Source organism: Mustela erminea, chromosome 1 (genome assembly GCF_009829155.1).
Source record: "Mustela erminea isolate mMusErm1 chromosome 1, mMusErm1.Pri, whole genome shotgun sequence".
NCBI classification, from domain to species: domain Eukaryota; kingdom Metazoa; phylum Chordata; class Mammalia; order Carnivora; family Mustelidae; genus Mustela; species Mustela erminea.
Genome location: NC_045614.1, coordinates 94,361,403 through 94,374,526, shown reverse-complemented (window position 1 = coordinate 94,374,526; position 13,124 = coordinate 94,361,403). Strand labels below are relative to the sequence as shown.

The window sequence follows — 13,124 nt, the reverse complement described above, 5'->3', positions numbered from 1 at the left end:
AACAGTTTCAGGAGAATAGGAATTAGTTGTTCTTTAAACTTTTGGTAGGATTCCCCTGGGAAGCCGTCTGGCCCTGGGCTTTTGTTTGGAGATTTTTGATGACTGTTTCAATCTCCTTACTGGTTATGGGTCTGTTCAGGTTTTCTATTTCTTTATGGTTCAGTTGTGGTAGTTTATATGTCTCTAGAAATGCATCCATTTCTTGCAGATTGTCAAAGTTGTTTGCGTAGAGTTGCTCAGAGTGCGTTCTTATAATTGTTTGTATTTCTTTGGTGTTAGTTGTGATCTCTCCTCTTTCATTCATGATTTTGTTTATTTGGGTCCTTTCTCTTTTCTTTTTGGTAAGTCTGGCCAGGGGTTTATCAATCTTACTAATTCTTTCAAAGAACCAGCTCCTAGTTGCGTTGATTTGTTCTTTTGTTTTTTTGGTTTCTATTTCATTGATTTCTGCTCTGATCTTTATGATTTCTCTTCTCCTGCTGGGTTTAGGGTTTCTTTCTTGTTCTTTCTCCAGCTCCTTTAGGTGTAGGGTTAGGTTGTGCACCTGAGACCTTTATTGTTTCTTGAGAAAGGCTTGTACCGCTATTTTTCTCTCAGGGCTGCCTTTGCTGTGTCCCACAGATTTTGAACAATTGTGTTTTCATTATCATTTGTTTCCATGAATTTTTTTCAATTCTTCTTTAATTTCCTGGTTGACCCATTCATTCTAAATTTAGAAGGATGCTGTTTAGTCTCCATGTATTTGGGTTCTTTCCATATTTCCTCTTGTGATGGAGTTCTAGCTTCAGAGCATTGTGGTCTGAAAATATGCAGGGAATGATCCCAATCTTTTGATATCGGTTTAGACCTGATTTATGACCCAGGATGTGATCTATTCTAGAGAATGTTCCATGAGAACCAGAGAAGAATGTGTATTCTGTTGCTTTGGGATGAAATGTTCTGAATATATCTGTGATGTCCATCTGGTCCAGTGTGTCATTTAAGGCCTTTATTTCCTTGTTGATCTTTTGCTTGGATCATCTGTCCATTTCAGTGAGGGGAGTGTTAAAGTCCCTTACTATTACTGTATTATTGTTGATGTGTTTCTTTAATTTTGCTATTAACTGGTTTATATAGTTGGCTGCTCCCATATTAGGGGCATAGATATTTAAAATTGTTAGATCTTGTTGGACAGATCTTTTGAGTATGATATAGTATCCTTCCTCATCTCTCATTATAGTCTTTGGCTTAAAATCTAATTGATCTGATATAAGGATTGCCACCCCTGCTTTCTTCTGATGTCCATTAGTATGGTAAATTATTTTCCACCCCCTCACTTTAAATCTGGAGGTGTCTTCGGGTCTAAAATGAGTTTCTTGTAGGCAACACATAGATGGATCTTGGTTTTTTATCCATTCTGATATCCTGTGTCTTTTGATTGGGGCATTTAGCGCATTAACATTCAGGGTAACTATTGAGAGATATGAATTTAGTGCCATTGTATTGCCTATAAGGTGATTGTTACTGTATATTGTCTCTGTTCCTTTTTGATCTACTACTTTTAGGCTCTCTCTTTGCTTAGAGGACCCCTTTCAATATTTCCTGTAGACCTGATTTGATGTTTGCAAATTCTTTCAGTTTTGTTTGTCCTGGAAGCTTTTTATCTCTCCTTCTATTTTCAGTGACAGCCTATCTGGATATAGCATTCTTGGCCGCCATGTTTTTTCTCGTTTAGTGCTCTGAATATATCACGCCAGTTCTTTCTGGTCTGCCAGGTCTCTGTCAGTAACTCTGCTGCCAATCTAATATTTTTACCATTGTATGTTATAGACTTCTTTTCCCGGACTGCTTTCAGGATTTTCTCTTTGTCGCTAAAACTTGTAAATTTTACTAGTGGTGACCGGGTGTGGACCTATTCTTGTTGATTTTGAGGGGGGTTCTCTGCACCTCCTGGATTTTGATGCTTGTTCCCTTTGCCATATTAGGGAAATTCTCTCCAATAATTCTCTCCAGTATACCTTCTGCTCCCCTTTCTCTTTCTTCTTCTTCTGGAATCCCAATTACTCTAATGTTGTTTGGTCTTGTGGTGTCACTTATCTCTTGAATTTTCCCCTCGTGGCCCAGTAGCTGTTTGTCCCTCTTTTGCTCAGCTTCTTTATTCTCTGTCACTTGGTCTTCTATATCACTAATTCTTTCTTCTGCCTCATTTATCCTAGCAGTAAGAGCCTCCATTTTTTATTGCACCTCATTAACAGCTTTTTCAATTTCAACTTGGTTAGATTTTAGTTCTTTCATTTCTCCAGAAAGGGCTTTTATCTCTCCAGAGAGGGTTTCTTTAATATCTTCCATGCCTTTTTTGAGCCCGGCTAGAACCTTGAAAATCATCATTCTGAACTCTGTATCTGGCATATTACCAATGTCTGTATTGATTAGGAACATAGCCTTCAGTACTGCCTCTTGTTTTTTTTTTTTTTGTTGTGGTGAGTTTTTCCGCCTTGTCATTTTGTCCAAATAAGCGTATATGAAGGAGCAAATAAAATACTGAAAGGGTGCAAAGACCCCAGGTAAATGCGCTTTAACCAAATCAGAAGAGACCCCAAATTGTGGGAGGGACAAAGGGGATAAAAATAAGTTCAGGAAAAAAAAATTAAGAAAAGAAAAATATAAAAAAGAAAAATATATATGTATTAGATAAACTAGTTAAAAAAACATTAAAAAAGAAAAAGGTAAAAGTTAAAAAAATTTAGAAGAAAAAAAAATTAAAAAAAAAAAATTAAATTAACCGCAAGACTAAAGCATCATGGGGAGAAAGCCATGAGTTCCATGCTTTGCTTTTCCTCCTGGAATTCTGCTGCTCTCCTTGGTAGGTGTAGTTTGTCTTGGGTGGATTTCTTGTTGATCTTCTGTGGGAGGGGCCTGTTGTACTGATTCTCAAGTGTCTTTGCCCGAGGCGGAATTGTACCACCCTTACCAGGGGCCAGGCTAAGTAATCTGCTCGGGTTCGCTTTTGGGAGCTCTTGTCCCCTGAACGCTTTCCATAGAGTTCCGGAGGACAGGAATGAAAATGGAGGCCTCCCAGTCTCCCGCCCGGAGGAGCCGAGAGATCGGGTCCCACTCCTCAATGCGCCCTCAAAGAAAAGAGCCCAATCACTCCCGTCTCCCTGGCCTCTAGCCACGCTCCAAGCTCACCCAGCCTGCGACTGGTTCAAGGTAACCCTGAGGTTAGAGCTCACTCCTCAGCTCTGTCTCTGTACCCGGCTTCCCCGGTCTAATACCTGTGAGCTCTGGGACACTCAGACACCCCCGATCCTTCTGTGACCCTGTGGAACCTAGGGCCACGCTGGCCCCGTGTGGGCTTCACCCTGGTTTATCCTCTGGAGCTATGTCCCTCAGTGGAGCAGACTTTTAAATGTTCTGATTTTGTGCTCTGTTGCTCCACCCTTTGCTGGGAGCCGGCCCCTCCCCCCACACAGTCTATCTTCCCATTGCTTTGGATTCACTTCTCCGTCGGTCCTACCTTTCAGATAGTGGTCGATTTTCTGTTTCTAGAATTGCTGTTCTTCTTCTCTTCTATCTCCTGCTGGATTTGTAGATGTTTGCAATGGTTTGATAAGCTATCCAGGTGATCTCCTGCTACCTGATGTAGTCTCAGCCTGCTACTTCTCCGCCATCTTGACTCCAGTCCTCAAACACCAAGTTTTTAATCACTTCTCTACCCCCACTGCCTGGCCCCTATTAAGTGTTCTATTAGTGTTTATCATGTGAATGACAAATACATGCATAATCGATAGCCTGCTTTTTTCTCCTCTGCTTACAATTCTTTGAGAAGAACCTGTTTGTTGCCCTTTGTCTCTGTTGCTAAAAAAATGCTATTTCCAATTTCCTGTTACCAATGAGGAAATACATGGAAAAGTGCTTTACATAAGTATCTCTTTCAAGGAGATCATCTACAACAAGGAGGGTCCCCCAGACCAAGGTATTAACTTTTCTAAATTCTTCTCGACTTCACAGTTAGTTCTCCACAATCATCCTAATCTTAGTCCTTTTGCATCAAATCTTTCTAATCCACTGCTTATCTGATTCTAATTCTTTCTCTACTCTTTAGTCCTAATGGGTATATAAGGCAAACTAATAACAACAACAAAAACTTCTAAATTTAAATTTTAGTCCTGGTACTTACTAGTTAATCTGATCTTGGTTGAGTTATTTAATCTTCATTAAACTCCAGTTTCCAGGTTTATGAAATGGTGGTGTGTAGGAACCTACCTTTTAACATTTGTTTAAAGAAGTTTATATGTAAAGCACCTAGCATAGTACACAGCACATAGCAGGCACTCCATTAATCAATGGTAGTTATTACTCCTAGTGCTTCTGGCATTTAATTTTTCAAAAACACTTAAATCTTTATTATTGCATTTTATAGCTAGACTTTGCCAGGGTTGGGAGGGAATGTTCAGGTCTGAGCACTGAGGATGTGCTCTCTCAAAAGAGAGGCAGTCATTTTTATCATTAGCTTTGTTCAAAGAACAAAGTACAGCTTCCAAACTGCCATGCACTCCTACCCACTGGTCTGTCTTCTCTCCTCCTACAGCACTATTTCTTGACCAAAACACTGTATTATTAACTCCTCCAAGTTTTGAAGAATCTGGTTAAGCACTGTAAATATTCCGGTCACATGACAGTTGTCTTTTCCTTAAGGCAAATCTTTGTACACATAACTACTTTTATATAACCTGGTTTCCAAATCCTTGATATACTAGATACAGTATTTGGAAGTATCCAAGTTTCTCAATGCCACTGTTAAAGTTTATCTATCCAAAGTAGATAAACTATGTCATGTTTCATTTGGCCAGCACACACATAAAGTAGCTATTTGTATACTTTCACTTTAACTACATAGATCTGAATCAATGCTATCATGAACTGCACTGAAATTCTTTAGTACCCACAGTAACACAGCAGTCTTGTTTTAATTTTTTAGAGGTGGGGGAAGGGCAGAGAGAGGGAGAGAGAATCTTGGAGCCCAATGCAGGGCTCAATCCCATGACCCCCATATCGTGACCTCATAGAAGATTTTACTCATAAAAAGTCCTGCCAGGCCAGGTTTTCAGCAATCTCTTCAATTCCCTTTAAAAACTTAATGTAGAATTTTACATTATAATGCCTGCCCCCAATTCACTTTGTTTATTTCTATTTTAGTTTTTACCTTTCAAATATATGTTTCTGAACTCAATATATTATTCTTTCGGACTTAGTCTTCTTTTCTTTAAGCATGTCATCTTCCCTCCATCTAAATCACTGACTAAATAAATGTTCAAGAGAATGAGGCCAAAGCAAGTATTACTTATTCTAATTCTTTAAGGAACTGTAGTTCTGGTTTTTAGTTCCTACTTCTTCACAGTTTCTCCCTCATGGACTTTCCTGATTTCTATCACACGTAGACTGATCAGTTGTTTTACCAGGGCTATAAGACTTTTAGCGTTAGAAGGGACTTTCCAGGATCATCTAGTCTTGCCCAACTCTCCTTTACAAATAACAAGAAATCAGGAAAGTTTAGTTACACAGTCTTTGCCACATGATTAAAAGTGGTATATCTGGGAGCAAAATTAGGGAATTCTAAATACAAATATATGGTGTTCTTTCCAGCACAAATTTTTATTTAAATTTTTGTATTTTTATCTGTTCATCTACATGAAAGATAAATTATTTTTTATTATTGTTTTATCTAAAATACTGTACCTTTGTTTATTCTAGCCACTACACATGGAACACATATCTTCTACTGCAAAGCAAAATAAATACAAATTTTGGCCTGCTGCAGTTAATGAAAAAAAAGGAGTATCTTGGTTGCAAATCTTATTAAACCCTCACCCTCAGGTCTACAAATGTATTTAAGATTATTGACTTTCTGAGACAACAGAGAGAATGATAACTTTATCATTGTATTGATGGTATATAATGAATCACCATACCAATGATCTATTATATTCTTTTGTCACCATTTCAGGTTGATTTATGGTCACTTATGACCACAAAGCAACCAACACTTATGATTAAACCAAGATATGAAATCTACCGTATTAATATTAAAATAACAACCTCCTCACCATGTAAATTCTATGAAAGTTAGTCTTAGTTTTTCATTCTGTATTTGTTGTCTGGCTTGCAGTAGGCTCCCAAGGAAAATACGTTGATAAATGAATAAATTAGTAACTTTCCAAAAGGAAAATAACCCAAAAAGTGGATCTAAAAATGTATTAACTTTCCAAAAGTAAACAAAAGACGGATATTCCAGAAGAATTCACTTGGCCACCAAAATTAACTAAAGAAACAAATGAGTCTTAATATTACAATTATGACATTCTTTCTCAACAAAGTACTTGCTCCTTTTCCATTCTGCCTAAAAATGAAATCTCTCAACAGGTTACTCTTGGTTTCCTTAGATTCCTTACGCATGAGACTTCTACAACAACCCCTCTATTCATTTTTCTAGAAACACCAAACAAATATTCAAAGAGATTAAATCAAGCTCACTCTCATAAGATTATAAAAAGGCCATTAGCAAAAACACATATTAAGCTCTGGTTAAGTTAGTATCAGTGTTACATTTTGACCTGAACTCAAAACAATCCCAGTAATTCACAAGTTTCAGTGTTTTTATTTTCTCCGTATGCAGCTCCTCTCAAGACTCATTTCAAAATATCAAATCTTGCAATCACCAAAAGGGCAATTTCTAGCAATCCTACATTGATTAAATCAAAACATTCTCTATATTGCTTTATTAAATGTTATCTTCTGTTTCATTCCTCTAAAATGTAAGTAAAAAGTACTAAAACAATATTTATGTTGATTCAAATACTGAGGACAGAAGAACTTGCTCACCTAATCCTTTCTTTTCCTCATATTTTTAATGTTTATAATTTAATTCACTTCAAATGTCTATTCTAAGTTCAAAGTTACCAAAGCAAAACTGCCTGCAAACTCATTTATATCCTTTCTCTTTACTTTCAAACACTGATGATAAAACATTTTAAAACCTATTACTTATCAAGTCTAAACTAGTATTATTTGAAGTATCACCAATCATTTAGCTTATGTTTCATAAACAACATAAAGCACCAGCCTATTACAGAAACACATCAGAATCCATACAGTTTTTCTTTAAATTCACAAAAGTGAAAAATCTAATTCAAAAACTACAAGAAAACTATGGATTTAATAAATAGATAAACTTACTGAAAAAATCTTTAAAGACGTTTAACCAATCCATTTTGAATAAAAATCCTGTGTTCTCTTTTGTCAGTTTGTCAACACAGCTCAGGATAATTCTGTGAGCTTCCTGGTCTGTTCTGCAACACTGAAACTCCCCACGCCCAATCCATGTGACTTGGCCTACACCCAGGCAACAGAAAGTTTTTCTGAGGCTTCTGTCTAAAACTTCTCCCCCTGAACTATAATACAACCTGTAAAACAAGTATATCATCATGGCCACAAAGTTACCTCATTATTCAGACTTATTTTAGAAGAAGCTTTAAAGCATGTATTTTCAATAGTTAAAAATATATTCACGCATTCATCTCTCCTTTGTTTTCTCCTTCTCTTTCTTATCTTTCAAACAATGTCTCCACTAGCACAATCATTGTGAAACAAATCCATTAACCACATGGGACACTTAAGTTACCAAAAAGGGGTTCAGAAATTCTGAGAAACAGAAAGCTATCCGATACAAAAGTTGGAATCACATCATTATACAGGAGAACTAAAGATCAGTAACTTAAAACAGAATGTTTTCAAGTATCCTGCAATATCTATAATATAGTAATAAAGTTTAAAGAGATATTCTAGGACTTAAATAGATAAAAAAATCTTTCCAAAACTGTCTCAATAATGTCAGAAAACAGTATGGAAGCTTTCCCAGGCATATTGACAAACAATAAAAATCCTATCTAGTTGGGCTTTTTAAGTTTATATGCAGTACTATCTAAAACTGGGATATATTTCCATTTTGCTCTATGATAATAGGTTTTTTCACAGTATTCTGTTTAAACATTTAAACATATCCAGTCCCAGGATACCAGTATCCTTTTAAAAGGGAATAAAAAAGTCTAGGTAAAGTCCTAATCCCTGTTGTGCCTTCATAAAGATGAGGCATACTTTCTTGATACCAAGTTACCTTAACTTTCTCCAATACCTCTGATCTACATGCTTTAAATAAGTGTCCAATATTTACAAAATCAGAAGTATTCCTGGTTCTAACTATGGTCTCTTCAGATAATCAAGGATAACCTCTTTCTGATTTGTCCTTCACTTAAAAAATAATAATGGTCTTATTTGCAAAACTTAAAAATCTAAATAAAATGTAATCTCAGATACAGCAGTTAAAAATCATAGTGAAAACTCAGATTGGTAACTTCATTTATTAAACTACCTTTAAAATACTAGAAATGTTATTCACTCACAAACCAATATTCCAGTGTTTTATATTTACTTTGAGTTGTACTATATTTTAGTTTTGGCTATTTTACAGTGTTAAAAATAAAAGATCTGTCTTCTATTGATGTTAACTGAAAGAACACTCTAGACTAATAAGGCCAAATAAAAAATAAAGCTAATACAAAGTAGTTAGTAATATTTCGTATTTGTCAATCATGCCACATTACTCCCAAACTGTTTTTGCAAAGAGAAATTTAACTTTCTTGTCCACATATATACAAAGAACCATTAAGTAACAGCCTGTTTTCCTGAATACCAAAAATGAAATTCTGTCCCTCCCATTCCTTCCTGTCAGCCAAGGAGAGTTTAATTAAAAGAAAAAGAAAGAGGCCAGTCCTCATCTGTGCATATTTCCTTCCTATCAGCTCAGCCAAGCCTCTGTGAGGTGGGTTCCATTATCTCTGGCCCTGATGGAGAGCTAGTAAAAACAAACAAATTTTACAGTTAGAGAAAGAAAAGGGGGGAAAAAGAAAAACAAAATAAGAAATCAGCTTTGTAGATGCTAACCTACAGTAATAATCTTCAATTTAAAACTCTTTTATCAAATGCAAAATGAAGTAATAGTTTGTTCTTAAAAGCATTATTCAAAATGTAAGCTATTAAATGTTAAAATACAGCAATGTTCCATATTTTTAAAATGGCCTTAATGCGAAGGAGGTATTCTGAATCTCCCTCATTTATCTCTCTCTCAATTAGACTTAGAATTTACCTAACTTCAACAGGCAGTCACAGTTCAAGGGGTCCTGGCTAGAGGATCTGATTCAATCCTGCTCACTGGCACCACCCTGGTCTGGCCCTTGAACACCAGCTAGATTTACAGAAATTGCCCATTAACACTTACGGCCTTTAATGCTCTTCTGACTTGGCTCAGTATCTGCTATGAGCAAACTTAACCTGGCCTAGCTGAAATTCTAATCTTGGCCTTTCTATTTTACCCAATGCTTCCAAAATTCTACACAAAGAACCAAGCTCTAGCATCCACTTAAAAGAAAGCATTATTGGTGTTTTAATACAAAAATAACTTACCTAAAGTATCCTTCAGATTTTTTACAATAGATGCTTTCCGAGCACTGTTTTTCCTCTCCACATAGTTAGAAGGCACAAAACCCGTTTTATTCATGGAGTTTCGAACTCGCCACCAGGACTTAGAGTCATCCAGAAGCCATAATCTCTCATTCTTCTTGATGTCCAGCTCTTGTTCTTGTTGGGCTACATAATCAAATTTGGCTACTACCACCACTTCTTCTGCCATCTTTCAGCAGCTTCAGCACTGTAACCACATACAAAACATTTTTATAAGGTCTAGTAGTAGTCTACATGCTTTTCAAAAAAAGACACATGTAAAAACCTAAGAACTGAAAGACTAGAAGGAAAAATATGAAAAACAGAAACAGGCAATACCAATATTTATCAAATATTAATCAAGACAAAAACTGGTGTGGCTATATTAATACACAAAAAGGACAAACCATCAAGGCAAACCATTCCCAGTAATAAAGAAGTTCACTACACAATTGAAGGTTTTATTAAATATACATAACAGCCAAACTTGTATGTACTTATTAACATAGTTCAAAATAGACTGATAGAACCACAAAAAATGTGACAAATCCAGTCAGAGAGGACAATTTTTAACATATTTACTTAATAATAAATCAAGGATACAAAAAAATTAATAAGGCTAGATAAAAACTGACATCAAAACCATTAAGTCTAATAAACATACACAAATATTACTTCCCAGCAGAATAATAGAAATGGAACATATATAAAAATTACCTATGTGAGGTGATAGAGAAAGTCTTAATAACTTTCATGTACTTGGTATCCTACAACCATATTCTCTGACAATCATCACAGAGAGCTTCTTAAAAATCTCCTGTTTGGGAACTTCTAAAACTTCATGTGTCAAAGAAGAAATTATAATAGCATTGTGAAAATAGTTACAGGAGTAAAATAATAAAAAGACTTACATAACCAAACTTGTTGGATGCAGCAAAAGGAGTATATAGAGATTCTAGCTGGAAATAGTTACATCAAAGAAACAGTGAAAATCAGAAAAACAAAAAACAGTGAAAATCAGAAAAATCAGTGAACATCAGAAAAAAAAATAGTGAACTGAGTATGTCTTAAACAGTTAGAAAAGTAGAATAATATAAAGCAGAAAAAATGAAATAATACAAATAAAGTACAATTTTATGAAACAGAAAACAAAGACACAGGAGAAAGCTCAACAGAACAAAAAGTAGTTCTTTGTCATGACTAACAAATGGACATAGTTCTAGCAAGACTTATAAATGAAAAAATTTCAGGAAAAAAACACACTCAAATACCAGGAATAAAAAGGGAGTCATAATTAGAGATGCAACAGACATTCAGATCACCTGGCAATATTCGAAACAACTTTGCCAATAAATCTGAAACTAAAATGTACAAATGTATAGAAAAATAAAAATTAAAGAAGTAGTAACATTCAATCAGTCATTAAAAAATCTTCCCATAGGGGCACCTGGGTGGCTCAGTAAATTAAAGCCTCTGCCTTCAGCTCAGGTCATGATCCCATAGTCCTGGGATCAAGCCCCACACTGGGCTTTCTACTCGGTGGGGAGCCTGTTCCCCTTCCTCTCTTTCTGCCTACTGCTCTGCCTACTTGTGATCTCTGTCAAATAAATAAAAATAAAATCTTTTTTAAAAGAAAGAAAGAAAGAAATCTTCCCATAATGAACAGCAGGACCACATGGTTTATACCAAGTTTTATTAAAATTCAAAGAACAAGTACTTCCAATTTATACAAACTCTTTCAGAACAAAGAAAGGAAAATTACAAGCCTAACTCACTCTTGAATTTATTAGATAAGCTCCATGCTTTCAGAGAGATTTATTTTACCTAACAGCTACCCTTGGCTTAGCAGGCAAATAAATTCAGCTTTCAGGTTTGGATATTGAATAGAATCCCCTTTCTTTTTCCTTTTCTTTTTCTTTTTTCTTTTTTTTTTTTTAAGATTTTATTATTTATTTGTCAGAGAGAGAGTGCATGCACCCACAGGCAGAGGGAGAAGCGGGCCCCCTGCTGAGCAGAGAGCCTGATGTGAGACTGGATCCCAGGATTCTGGGATCATCACCTGAGCTGAAGGCAGACAATTAACTGAGCCACTCAGGAGTCCCAGCATTCTTTTTTCTCAACAACAAAGTAAGCTGTTCAATATTTTCAAAGAAATGATTTTAATCTAGAATTCAACATCCACTAGCATTAAAGTACAGATACATTGTGGTTAGAAGGTAGATGCTTTTTGGGGGCACTGCAAGGCCTCAAAACCTACCACATATTCTCCTGAAAGAATGACTCATGTGTATACAGCAGTGAAATAACTAATAATGCTAAAATAAGAAGATGATGTGGTATTCAAAAAATAATGAATAGAGAAACCAGAAAAATCAATTTGTATTCTTATAATTTTTCTGTTTGAAATTACTCACAAATAAAAAGTTATAACCAAGGATAAATAATTACTAGTTCATGATACAAAAAATTTACAACGAGTGATGACTTTCTGAGGCAAGAAAAAGCAGAGGGTTTTTTTTCTGGCATACTTGAACACCGACTCTGATTCCTTCCCTGTGGGAACCTGTACACCCACACCCTTATAAGTAATCTACAAATTTAATGAAATTTAATCCTAGGACCCAAAGGAATTTCTTTTGAAACTTGACAAACTGACTTTAAAATTCATCTAGAAGAGTAATCACATAAAACCAGCAAATTACATTCTATAGAAAATCAGAGTTGATATGACACTGTAGGTTGTACTACTACTTTCCTATCAATATCCCAATTATCCTTCCAATTGTCAACTTACTATTATTGTATTAGCCATGCAACTCGTGGGGACTGACCCTACTTTCTAAGCTGTATTTGGGTTAGTCAAAGCTCTCTCCTCCAATCAAAAGGATAATAAGGGAATGCTACAAACAGCTCTACACACACAAATTCAACAATTCAGAGGAACTGGACCAATTTTTCAAAAACAAACAAACAAAAGTACCAAAACACACTCAATATGAAACGGATAATATGAATAGCCCTGTAACTATTCAGGAAATTAAATTCGTAACTTGAAAATTCCACCTCCAAAAAGAAATCTCCAGGTCTAGATGATTTCTCAAGAATTCTACCGATTATTTAAAGAATTTACACCAATTCTAAATAATCCCTTCTAAAAAATAGTAGAAGGGAAATGGGGAAATACTGCCCAATTTACCTTTGAAATTGATATTAACTGATGTCAAAACTAAACAGTATAAAAAGAGGAAACTACCAACCAATACCCCTCATTAATATAGATCCAAAAATCCTTAACAAAATATTAGCAAACAGAATTCAGCAGTATAGAAAAAGAATTAATACTCCATGACCAAGTAGGGTTTTTCCAGGGAAGCAAAGCTGGTTCGATATATAAAATTAATTAGTATAATTCACCACTTTAACAAGCTAAGAAAAATCATATGAGCATATTACTCAATGCAGAAAAAGCATCTGGCAAAATTCAACCCCCATGATAAGAGTTCTCAGAAAAACAGAAATAGAAGGGAACTTCCTCAACCTGATAAATAGGATCTACAAAAACCTACAGTAACAACTACTTAATGGTAAAA

At 35.4% G+C, this 13,124-nt stretch overlaps 1 protein-coding gene across 5 annotated transcripts in view; it reads right to left on the bottom strand.

The window, feature by feature from the left end:
- NCK1 (NCK adaptor protein 1) overlaps window positions 1-13,124 on the bottom strand; it is an 81,081-nt gene that overhangs the window by 17,619 nt on the left and 50,338 nt on the right. For 4 of the 5 annotated variants that reach the window (XM_032333927.1, XM_032333920.1, XM_032333944.1 and 1 more), the window contains one exon: window positions 9,499-9,742. In XM_032333927.1, coding sequence (XP_032189818.1) covers window positions 9,499-9,724 — 226 coding nt within the window. In that variant the 5' untranslated portion in view covers window positions 9,725-9,742. Of the gene's footprint in view, window positions 1-7,215; window positions 7,836-9,498; window positions 9,743-13,124 lie in introns of those variants that run through there. The other variant, XM_032333909.1, reaches the window with a different exon arrangement.